Raw genomic sequence first — 12,759 nt, forward strand, 5'->3', positions numbered from 1 at the left:
TGGCTCAAAGAATCTTGGATCAAACAAATAAGGTTCTTTTGCGTTTGACTGAAAAGGAGTAATTGCGAAGGGCAATCAGTCCGCCACCGAGGAGGAGAAACTAAGAACCCGCTGAACCGAGACCGAAGAGAAAAATAACCGAAAGTGCCGCACTTGACAGCCTCGCGTGCTTTTCGAGATTTTTTCAAGATTAGAAGCAAATATTGCACAATCCTCAGCCAGCGGGAATGTGAGACTTCTCGGGCTGAAACTAGCATGTCGCACTGGTCATGTGACCCAAAGCCATCTTGAAAATGGCCACGTAAGGCTTGAAATGCTCTACAGGGCTTGAGCGCCATAACCAACACGAACGACCAAAGTATTTATGAGTGTGAGAAAGTTGATACAATACATAAGTAGAACTGTGTTCAGGCTTGTTGATTAAAAGGTGCAAGGGATGTCACATAACCGGGAGTCATGAGTGAAATAATAATAATAATAATAATACACCTACTGTTGTTTGTTGCTGATTGGGATCTGCCAGTTGATGTCATTCATTCTCTGAATAGTTGTAATGTGAATTCAGACATCGGCACGGTGGAGCAACTGGTTACTGCAATGGCCTTGCGGTACTGAGGACCGGGGTTCAAATCCCCCAGTTGAAGATGTAATGTACCTCTTGCCCGATGGCAGCTGGGATTGGACCCTCGTGAGGATAAGTGGCTCAGAAAATAGATGGATTTATCCATCCATTCATTTTCATTGCCGCTTATCCTCACGAGGGTCGCGGGGAGTGCTGGAGCCCATCTCAGCTGTCAACGGGCAGGAGGCAGGGTACACCCTGAACCTGTTGCCAGCCAATCGGAGGGCACAAAGAGACAAACAGCCGCGCTCACAATCACACCTAGGGGCAATTTAGAGTGTCCAATATTGTGTTGCATGTTTTTTTGGGATGTGGGAGGAAACCGGAGTACCCGGTGGAAACCCACGCAGGCACAGGGAGAACATGCAAACTCTACATTGGTGGCTCTGGGATTGAACCCGGGACCTCAGAACTGTGGGGCCAACGCTTTACCACCTGATCCACCGTGCCGCCCTCAAAGGATTCATTCAGACAATTTTTAAATACGTTCTAGATTTGAAGATGACTGCTGAAAAATATGCAAAGAAAACTACCGGATGTAGTACTCAAGGGGAGAGTTTGGGTCAAATCGTGGTACACTCGGGCCCCAATGCGAGTTGCCATAAAAACATTTTTAAAAAATTAATTCCTTCTTTTGCATCATTGGTTATGCTATTCAATTGCAACTCGCCCTCGGCTAGCTCGCGATACACACACCCCCAAAAATGTACATTTGCTTCAGATGGTCGGCTGGCGTGGCCACCTTAGAGCGCCTTGTTGTCCTGCTGTAAGTGTACGCACGTCATGAAAAGTAGAGGTTGAAAAACAAAAATAGCGTGTGATCAGCGGCTTCATCGTCTGCGCAAATAAAGATGAAGTTGTGTTGTATTGTATAATATTCTTTATCTCTTTATCTCTTTATACTTTTGCATTTCATTCTTTACATTCATTACTGCATATTATTATGAACTACATTATTATAGAGTGATATTTCCCTTCTTAAAAACATATTACATTTGTCGCCATAACGGATTAATGGCATTACCATTCATTTCAATAAGGGAAGATGATTTGAGATAAGAATGAGTTGAGTTACGACGGCAGCAAAGCAGTTGATTAAACTCACTAGATCTGAATATTATGCTGTAAAAATACACAACTCCAAGACATAGAACTTTAATAAATCTTTTTTAGAAGACAGAAAGCAGTCACTCAAGTGCAGATACTTCCTCTTGACTCCATGTCCCGTCATAAAATAAGCATATTCGTGCACCGCTGCCGCATATTCGTGCAGCGCACTCTTCGCTCTAGGCTGGAAATAGTAAAGCTTTTTTTGGAGGGGGGTGAAGAGGGGGGGGGGTATGTGTTGCATTTAATTTCCCCTCACGGGAATCAGTGGAGTCGAGGTGCGCATGTTTGCCTCGATACACAAGCTGACAGCTTTTTGTCAAGCGTGAATAAGCTCAAGGATGCTGTTGTTTTTCGCCAGATGAGTGATGGCCTGCCACCTGCGAGTGTTTCCTGTTTTTTTTTTTGACGGGCGGGTAAACAACATTAATCTGCCGCGACGCGACCGATCATTGCCGTGATGTGCAAAGCTCCTGTTAGGCTTTGTGGGGAGGGGTTCGTTGCTCACGTGACGGCCGAAACTTTAGTCTGACTGGAGCTGCCGTCGACTAATGAGCGCCGCACATACACACGCACGCACACGTGGCTTAACGTGCGTTTGTGTGTGTGTGAGATGCGTGGTAGGCTGAAGTGTGTGTTTGGAGTCCGCAGTATCCCACACATGCTTGATTCTGCAGATTTTTTGTTATTGTTGTTTAGATTGTTGTTGTTTTTTAGCCGTTTCTACAGGCAAACACACAAAAAGATATGTTCAGCAAATCATCTTCAACCTTTACTGTATTCAGTCAAAAATCAATCAATGGTAGATTAACTAATTAAGTAGTTTAAAAAATTCAATAATACAGAAGCTAAGTGACACACCTGATGAAGGAATTTATGTATCAAATTTCATATAATTGTCACAATTGCTTTCCGTTTCAGTGGTAAATTGGTGGCGTTCCACATGCCTCACTATTCAGGCCATAGATCTTTCCAGTATACTATACACGAATGACAAAATACTCGGGCTTTACAGTAGAAAACTAGTGGTGTTCCACAAGGCTCAATGTTAGATCCATTCAACATTAAAGTTACTTGCTGTTAGTTCCAGTGGGAAAACAAGAGATTAGATAGATAGATAGATAGATAGATAGATAGATAGATAGATAGATAGATAGATAGATAGATAGATAGATAGATAGATAGATAGATAGATAGATAGATAGATAGATAGATAGATAGATAGATAGATAGATAGATAGATAGATAGATAGATAGATAGATAGATAGATATCGACATGCAAGGTATACTAGTGAACGGCATGCAATCAACTAATGCTGTATTTTTGTTTTAAATCAAGAACTTTTAATGCAGATATTTTTTGGAATTATAATTTCACTTCTGCATTCGCATAGGTTAGGATAGACTGTGGCACATTCTGATTCTGAGTGGCCTATAAATCAAGGTTAGGCTAAGTACCAAACACCTTCATAAGCTTAGGGCCCTTGGTACTATATATGTGGATGTGAATAAAAAACTGTAGATGAATAAATAGGTGTGTTCATAATTGCCAAACAAAAAAGGCCATACCGTTAGGGTTCATAGCATCATCATCTGGTATGGACTTGACAGCGCACAGAAGCGCTTTTATAATTTTACGTCTGAAGGCAGTGCACAAATTTCGCCGGAGGTTTCAAAAAAAAATGGGAAGAAATAAAACTGGCGTGTGCATGCTGAGTTGAGCTTCTTCCTGCGGTTTGTCGGGCTCACGATGAAAACATGCCCAGTGGAGCTCATTAGCGGAGCTCAAATCACGGCCTGACCGTTACACAGCTGCCTTAAAAGAGCCCCACTTGGCTTTTCTATTAAAAGTTCTCAAATGCCTCAGACGCACCCCCCGCCTCAACCTGCATACCACAGGTAAGTAATAATAATTTGCCACGCTGGGACGTTTGTTAACAATCACCCGCGCATGGACATCGCGGTCGGATGTTTGTTTGGGAAGGTATTGGACAACCGTGATAGTTTTACTGCATTTGTATAAGAAGAGATTCAACAGCAGCGCCGTGGAGCGTTTAAGAAACAGTCTCATTAATTATTTATGGCCCGTTCATTTGGAATTCCAAGGCTCGGCGGAGCGTCTTTTGGCTCCGGATCACAAAATAATTGATGCCGTTGGTTATATTTGAGCTGTGCTCTCAGCTCCGACAAGAGAGGAGGATGCAGCGCCTCTAAAAAGGACTCAGTGAATGTCACTAACATGAACACTAACAGCTAAAGTGGCTCCCCCCCCCCCCCCACCCCACCCCATTATTGTCAACATGCTGACTATTTGGTCTAGGGAGAACGTGCAAGAAACAAAAAGAAAAAGGCCAAAACCCAGATGTCATGTATTAAGGCAGAGCAAGAAATGATTGTTGTTGATGTTCCTTAACCAAATACAAGAGTGGGCAAATAGATTTGAAGGTGAGATTTAAACATTGTAGCAGAAATGACTGCCCTCAGTGCATCCCATTCAAGTGGCTCGACTGAACCACCGCCATCTTCCATCAAAATTGAGTTCCCATTTATCCGGCTCCTATGTTATTATTTCTGAGTCAGCGCCGTGATTGGGCCTCGGATTGGCTGTGATTACAGGGAAAAGTGCCGTGTCATTGTTCCCCCCGGTTGGGAGAGATACGTCCCCGTTCTGAAAGTGGAGGCGAGCCTGCTGTGTTGTGACTCAGCTAAATTTAAACTATTCATGCAGCCTAATATTATTGAAAATAAGATAAGATTGATTTTGGTGTGAATACACATATTCTACTAAATGCATTCCCGCCACAAAATACAGCCATCTGGCGCCGTAAAATAACAACAATCTAATGAAGCTTGCACATCTTACATAAGTGAGTAATGGTTGGTAATGTAGTAGAAGCATATTAATGATTCTACATTCTCAAATTAACTTATTCACCTTTACTTAGTTATCCAGGAAAAGGCCCGGTTATTTGTTGTTGTTTTTTTTTTTCAATACAATCTCCCACTTATCTGCTATTTTTCAGATTTTTCATTGAATTTTAACGGTTACAAGGGGATAATGCAGCCTTATCAGGTCCCATGCCAGGATAAATGCAGAGGGTTTCTTCAGGAAGGGCATCCGACGTAAAAACTGTGCCAAACAAATATGAGCTTTCATCTAAAGAATCTCATACCGGATCGGTCGTGGCCCGGGTTAACAACGCTCGTCCCCGGCACCGATAACCTGCAGGGCGTCGATGGAATTTCAGGTACTGTGGGTCGAAGACAAACAAGAGGAGGAAACGGGATTTGTCATCAGAAGAACAAGAGGAATGCACAGAGCCTACAACTGAGTGTAGGGACTTTGAATGTTAGGACTATGACAGGAAAAGCTCAGGAGTTGGTTGACATGATGATGAGGAGAAAGGTTGATATTCTGTCCATCCAAGAGAGCAGGTGGAAAGGTAGTAAGGCTAGAAGTTTGGGAGCAGGGTTTAAATTATTCTACCTTGGAGCAGATGGGAAAAGAAATGGAGTAGGGGTTATTTTAAAGGAAGAGCTGGCTATGAATGTCTTGGAGGCGAAAAGAGTATCAGATCGAGTGATGAGACTGAAATTTGAAATTGAGGGTATTGTGTATAATGTGATTAGCGCCTATGCCCCACAGGTAGGATGTGACCTCAAGTTGAAAGAGAAATTCTGGAAGGAACTACCAGAAGTAGTTCTGAGCATCCCAGACATAGAGAGAGTTGTGATTGGTGCAGATTGTAATGGACATGCTGGTGAAGTAAACAGGTGGAGGAACAATTAGAAAGATGGAGATATGCACTGGAAAGGAGAGGAGTGAAGATTAGCCGAAGTAAAACAGAATATGTGTGCATGAATGAGAGGCGTGGAGGGGGAAGAGTGAGGCTAAAGGGAGAACAGATGGCAAATACTTGGGGTCAACAATCCAGAGCAATGGTGAGTGTGGTAAGGAAGTGAAGAAACGGGTCCAAGCAGGTTGGAACAGCTGGCGGAATGTGTCTGATGATCGATGTGACAGAAGAGTCTCGGCTAGGATGAAGGGCAGAGTTTATAAAACAGCGGTGAGGCCGGCCATTATCTACGGATTGGACACGGTGGCACTGAAGAAACCACAGGAAGCAGAATTGGAGGTGGCAGAAATGAAGATGTTGAGGTTCTCGCTCGGAGTGAGCAGGTTGGATAGGATTGTAAATGAGCTCATTAGCGGGACAGCCAACATGTAGATTAACAGGTACAGTTGTTTGTTTTGTGTGTGTTTTTTTAAAGATTGTCAGCACACTGAATGTTTAGCCAAGGAAGACGGTAGGGGAAGTGGCACTAAAACAGGCCAAAATCCAGATGTCAACAGGTACAGCAAAGAAAGGGACTAGATAAGACACACGGACCATTTTAACTGGTCCTGTTGCCTCCTGAGACAAGTAGTCACTGCTATTACTACTACTATTACTACTACTACTACTGGTACGAATCAAAATAGCTCAATCTTGTATTACAATTACCTTCGCCAAAGTAGCTATGATTTTTTTGTGGTTGTTAGGTCAAGGAATTGTTTATCACTTTGAATGTTAATTTCACAATTAAATTGCAGTAATTAATCGCCAACATTAAGACATGGGCAGGAAGTGCGTTGAACAATTTGGTACCTCTCCAAATAATGATCGTTTGGCCTCGGCGAAGGTGTCGCGTTCGCCATCGTGCTTTATGACGGGTTTTACTGCGGACATTTGACGTTAATGGGAAATCGAGGCCGGTCGCTGTAGGTTGTGTGTCAAGGGCAAACGCCGAGACGTGAATATGTGAATCCTTCGGGATGGATGACGAAGGGTTATAATGGACGCACGAGAGCACCCATTGAGAGAAATGTGGACTGAGGAAAAGGGAGGAGGGGGAGGAAAAAGGAGGAGGGCAAGGTGCTGAGAAGAGGGAGGTAGAGAGAGAGGAGCAAGAAGGAATCAAGCATCACTGGCTCACTGCGGAGACCCTCCATTGATAAAGTGGCATGACTGCAGCAGGACGCGCTCGCCGTCATCATGCGCTCACACTTTGTTTGGCTCGACTCGCCGCAGCAAATACGGGAACGCAAAAACCGACCCTTCGCCGACAGCGTCAACTCCTTTTGGGCTCCGTTCGGAACGACACGCAGCTCCTGTGACAGCGAGCGATCCCCTCGGATGTAAACAAATCCAACGCAGCCGCAGGCGCATTTGCATCGAGGTAAGACTGACACTCTGTCCTGACTGGTCCACATGAAACGAGGCAATCTGGAGTCACTGTGGCAATGACCGAGATGCTACTACACTTACTTAAGATAACAGGATTACTCGTTGTTGTTTGAACTGACTGGTGTCAATTGAGCACTTGTGGAATTGCATGTGAGACCACATTGGACGGCAACAAACCCCTCTCATCTGCAGCTGGATTAGTGTGAAGGTACGCTGTGAGGTGTCTTGGCTGGTCCACACCAAGCCAACCTCGGGTCACTGCTGACCACAGAGACTCTATTACAATAACATGATTGCGAAGCTTTATTGCCCGTTTATTAGCTACTGTTGCTTTAAATGACCCCCGCCATTGAAACACTCGAAGTGGTAAAGTTCATCTGAGACCACATTTGGCGTGCTAACAAAACCTCTTGAATGCCGTGGGGTGTCACGGTTTGTCCAGAGAGCTCGATTACGTGATCTGGGGTTGCTTTGGCAACAGTGGAGATGTTATTGTCGTTATCACGAGCATTCAGTTGATGAAGAAGTTGTTAATTAAACCTGCCGGTATTCCCCATTATTGCTACAAACAATTTGCATTTTCTCAAGTTGCATTTTTGCCTTCCGTGCTGATCATACATCGAGGCTTGCGCTTTCCCCCTGCTCCTTCTGAATGTGCACAGTTATGTTTTGCAGTGAGGAAAACAGAACTCCAGCGGATCTGAGTGGGTCGGAGGAACTGCAATTTGCATTCACAGGCTGTGCTCGACCTTCCGGTTTTAATCTACCGAGTATTACATTTTGCAAAAGCGGATCGAGACAGCCTCTTGTATTTTTATCAAGTTCTCAATGGATTTTCTTGTAAGCTGAAATGCTCACATTTTAGGTAGGCGCAGATGTCCGCATGACACTGCTGTTCGTTTTCATAGTCCAACCATCCATTTCTAACTAATAACTAATACATTACATTGAATTAGTCAGACCAAGTCTTGTGACACGAGTCCCGTGGGAAAATTTTGTGGAAGCAAAAAATGGAGAGATATAGATAGAAATATAAATTACGAGCAGCATTTCATTGACACTCAAGAAAAAGTTAAAAGCATTTTGCATTAAAACGACAACTGGTCATGTCACCGAGTGGCAGCATGTAGAGATTAAAAAGTGGTGGACCTAAAATTGAGCCTTGGGGGACACAGCAGGCCATATGGGAACTCTTCTTAGGGAACAGCTGCCAGTGAACATGCTGACATTGAAAATGTGCGTATAGTTACAGTGCATTCCAAAAATAATAAATATATTTGGCTGTGAAGTCCAATTATTGTATCACTTTAGGATTTGAAAGCCCACCATCATGAAAATGGTCCGGTGCTGTTTTGTCAACTCACACCGGTTTGGCATAAACTTCGCACCCATCTCGCCGGGAACGGCGATGCGTTCAAATGCCCTCCGACTCCTTCCTTCTTCACCGTCCCGCCTCCCTTGCTCTCTCTCCCCCTCACTCTCTCGTATTTTTGGTCCATCATCTCCTCCTCCTCGCATCCTTTTTCTTCCTCAAAACCATCCCGCATCCCGACATTCCCTGATGGCGTAGCCGATTCTAACGCGCCTCCGCCTTTTCTTTCGCTCCCCAACAGTGCCCCCACACCACCTTCGGTCCCCACCTCCCCCGTCCGTCACCCTGGGATCTACGGAGGCAAGCGGGGCGCCAGTGTCGGCCATGAAGCTGGTGAACGTTGGGCGAGGGGAAGGCGGAGAGAAGGCGGCGTTCTCCTTCAAGAAGTGCTCGGCCTTTCAGTTCGTCAAGAGGAAGGTGAGTTGGGATGACACACACACACACACACCTACACACACACACCTACGCACACACAGCACAAAGATGATGTCACTGTTCAAGCCAAGCGGCGCTAATCAGGCGCAAGATCCCCCCTCTCTCAGCCCTCTCATCCCATCTGTGTTTTTACTGCACAGCACAAGTGTTTTTTGGCTAAATAAATACACACACAAAACACACACACACACACATAAACAATGACATCATCGCTGGAACCGGATCCCCACTTTTGGATCGACTCAGCTCTTTTATGGCGCAGCATGAGGCGAAGATGGCAGCAAATACATAAATAAAAGAACAGACCAGCGCTATGTCCATTGAATTGAAGAAAAAAACAAACAAACATGCCGAAAATTGTTTCATTCCTTGCATTCTGTTTGATTATGTCATTATTTCAATTTTGTATAAAGTACGTGGCCTGGTGAGTGACAGCAGTAACGTGGCCAGTTGGTCTTTGCGTGAGCGTCTGGGCGTGAGCTGTGGCCTACAACAGCTGTGTTTGACTTTTTGTCATCTGAATTAAAACGTCCATGCAACACAAGTCAGTGTAACGCTGTTATTTTTAATTTTGTTATTCAACACTTGCATTACATTTTGGTCCAAAGCAAACGTGGTGAAGCAGACTTTAGCTACTGTGCTGCACACAAATGAAAGAAGTTGCCAGGAAAAGTGACATCATCCCCAAATGTGAATGTTTTTAAGTCCAGGTTTAAATCATTTTTCTCATGCTTTTTAGAGCATTTCCATTTTAAATATCTTGTATTTTCCTTTACCTTTTGAAATGTTTATAAACTATTTTTTCTTGTTGTTGTTGTTTTAAAATACTTTGCTACATGAAGAAATGTGTTTTGCTTTGCTTTTGGGCCTGACATGCCGCCGCATGCCGTCCGTGGATCTACACACACTGAGCATTGTTTTGTGTGTGGGTGTGGGTGTTTTTTTCATTAATTTCTTTGATTTTCTCTTCTTGTTGTCTTATTACAAATGCTGTTATTCAAACGTTTTCATATGTTTGTCATAAAAGTACAACTTTTTGTGTAATTACATTTGTATTACATTACACATTTCTGAATAAGAATCTGGATTTTTTTTTCTCTGGAAAATACTACATAATTAAATAAAATTACATTTTAAAAACTAAATGGAAAATATAATATAATGTTTTTTTCCTCTCATTATTTTTTTGTCATTTTTATCTTTCAACTTTTAGTCAATTTTTTCATTAAATATAAAATTAAATATCACTAAAATAAAAAATAAATAAATAATATAAATATAAAATATATAAAATATATAATAGATATTAAATCATTTTGTTTTATAACAACTTTTTGTTTTCAGACTCTATTTTTCATGAATTTCCTACTTTATTCTCCATTTATCCATCCATACATCCATCCATTTTCCGAGCCCGTTATCCTCACAAGGGTCACGGGAGTGCTTGAGCCTATCGCAGCAGTCTTCGGGCAGCAGGCGGGGTACACCCTGAACTGGTCGCCAGCCAATCACAGATTCTCCAGTTATTCCCAGTTCATCTTGTCAAGTGATTTTATTTTCCAATTTATCGACACGTCTGCCTTTTTCCACCAAGGTGCGGCGATGGATGCGGAATCCCAAAGTGAGCGTGGAGAAGGCGCCGGGCAAATGTCTGCTGTACCCGTGTGCCAAGTGCCCCCTGGCTGAGGAGCTGTGGTACCCCCACTACCCCTCGCCGTGCTCCCTGTACGGCTGCTGCCACTACGTCGGCCCGCCTTACTACGCCGGACCAACCCACCGCTCCCATCCCGAACCGTCCGCTCGGCCATCGGAAAGTTGCGACAAGGGCAAAGGCTGCAAGGTGAGGACATGAACACATGAGAAAATGATGAAAAATAAAGTTCAGACATGACAGGAATAAAAATTATTCGGGAAAACTGATTTCCTGTAGTTTATCATAAAACTGATTAATAAAACAAAGGTAGAAACCATATAATTTAATCTGATGGAAGGATGCTCTCTGAACGCAAATTTAGAATTGAAATGCCATAGATGGGCTAGTCTAAATTAGCCTACGTGTGATTGTATTATTGGCACCCTCAGGTGGAATCTTACATCTCCAAAATGGCAACTTTTCCAGATGTAAAAAATTTCATCTTGCTTAAACACCACATTGTGAAAGTTGGTATTAAACAGTACCTTATACTACTCACATATACATACTGTGTACCGTAATTCCCGGCCTACAGAGTGCACCTGGTTATAAGCCTATAAGCCAGTAGATTTGTAGAGGAAATACCATTTTGGTACATACATGGGCCCACATTGAAACCCACATAGAAACATGAGATATTTATTTAAAGAATGACGGTACACAGAGAGTTTAACGCTAGCACCGCTGCGCTAACGCTGGCACTGCCGTGCTAACAGGGCCGGTTAAAAAAATAATACATACTAGTAAAAATCATTGCGACACGGCAGTAACACGCTAGCGCAGTGCCAACAGGGCCAGACCGGTAAAAGTCACTTCCTCGGCACATATCTTCGGTCTCTCTCTTACCTTTTCCGCTCGAGTGACCCCTGCGGCTGTTAGAAAGAAATGCACAAATTCGCTGCATCACCGCATAAACCGTAGGGTTGAAAGCGTGTGGAAAAAAGTCACGGCTTAACTGCCGGGAAGTACGGTACTCACATTTGTTGCCGCCAAAAAACCTTTCAGATGTTTAAATCTTGAGGCGACATAATTCCGCACGGCTCCCGCAGAGTTCAGGAAGAGTTCTACGATACTTCTCAGACATTTTAGCGTACAAGCCTTTTTAGCGGATTTGCTTTCAAGCTATTTTACACACTTTTAATGGGTTAATAATGTGCGGAAATTACAGCTGATGGAACAATTTAGTTTTGGAAAAAAAAAACAAGGGACATACAAGTTTAGCACCTGCAGCTGTCAATGAAATGCAAAACTGAAATTACTACTTTATTTATTCTATTGGATTGTCATTTCCATCCATTAATTATGTACTTAATTAGGTAGATCCGGTAAATGCGACCCAGTGGAAGACATACAGTGTAAAAAAACAAAAACAAAAACAACAACTCTTTTGGACACTTTCATCTTCATTTAAATGGAGGAAATGAATCTTACATAACAGCATTCATTTCCCTCAGCGCACTGAAAATGAGGTTTAATTACTTAAAAAAAAAACAAAAAAAACACACACACAAACATTCACGCGGATGTTGTTGTTCAGCGCAATAGTGCAAGAAAGACTCATCCCCAATGTATTTGTGACTCTAAGGCGTGTGCGTGTGTGTGTGTTTATTTTTTTGTCCAATGATTGACGAAAAGTGCACTTGTGAGAACATGCGCGATATTCTCAAACATTCCGTTGTGGCGTTATAGCAGGGACGGACACCCTGTGGCAACACGCGCTCGGGGAGACGATGACACACACACACACACACACGCGCGCGAATCGACCTTCTTTGTTTTGGAAAAAAAAAAATCAACTGAAAAAAATGAAGTGAATCATGCCTCCACCTTCCGCTATTAAACAGTCACTTCTTGCGCATTTTCATCAAGCCGGTTGTTGCCCATTTTCCATTTCTTTTCCTTCTTTTGCTTTCTTCTTTCCTTCCTTCTTTCTTTTTCCTGATATTTCCTGATCCTACCTGTCATCCACCTGTCAGTACTCTTGTCCTTCATCCTTCCTTCATCCAATCTTTCTTCCTTGCGTCGTTCCCCCCCCCCATCTGTGCCACAACTCTTCCTTCTTTCCCTCCTTCAATTTCTTTCATCCTCTTACCCATCCATCCTTAATTCCGGCCTTCCCTCATCCTTTCCATCCATCCCTTTTTCCATGTCCTCCATTTGACCTCGACTCCTTCTTCCTCCATCTTTCCTTCCATCTTCAATAAACGCTCCTTATTTCCTTCCAACCTCTCATCCATATTTTCCTTCATTTGCCCCCCCCCCACCCCCCTGCCCACATCCATTTTCCTTCTTACTTCCTGT

General features: G+C 43.2%; 1 protein-coding gene across 1 annotated transcript in view; it reads left to right on the top strand.

The window, feature by feature from the left end:
- The window catches only part of LOC133496981 (uncharacterized), a 28,383-nt gene that overhangs the window by 2,170 nt on the left and 13,454 nt on the right, over positions 1-12,759 (top strand). Inside the window, exons 2-3 of the mRNA XM_061813117.1 lie at positions 8,572-8,747; positions 10,360-10,605. Coding sequence (XP_061669101.1) covers positions 8,655-8,747; positions 10,360-10,605 — 339 coding nt within the window. The 5' untranslated portion in view covers positions 8,572-8,654. The remainder of the gene's footprint in view (positions 1-8,571; positions 8,748-10,359; positions 10,606-12,759) is intronic.

The sequence above is a fragment of the Syngnathoides biaculeatus genome, chromosome 23 (assembly GCF_019802595.1).
Source record: "Syngnathoides biaculeatus isolate LvHL_M chromosome 23, ASM1980259v1, whole genome shotgun sequence".
In the NCBI taxonomy this organism is placed as follows: domain Eukaryota; kingdom Metazoa; phylum Chordata; class Actinopteri; order Syngnathiformes; family Syngnathidae; genus Syngnathoides; species Syngnathoides biaculeatus.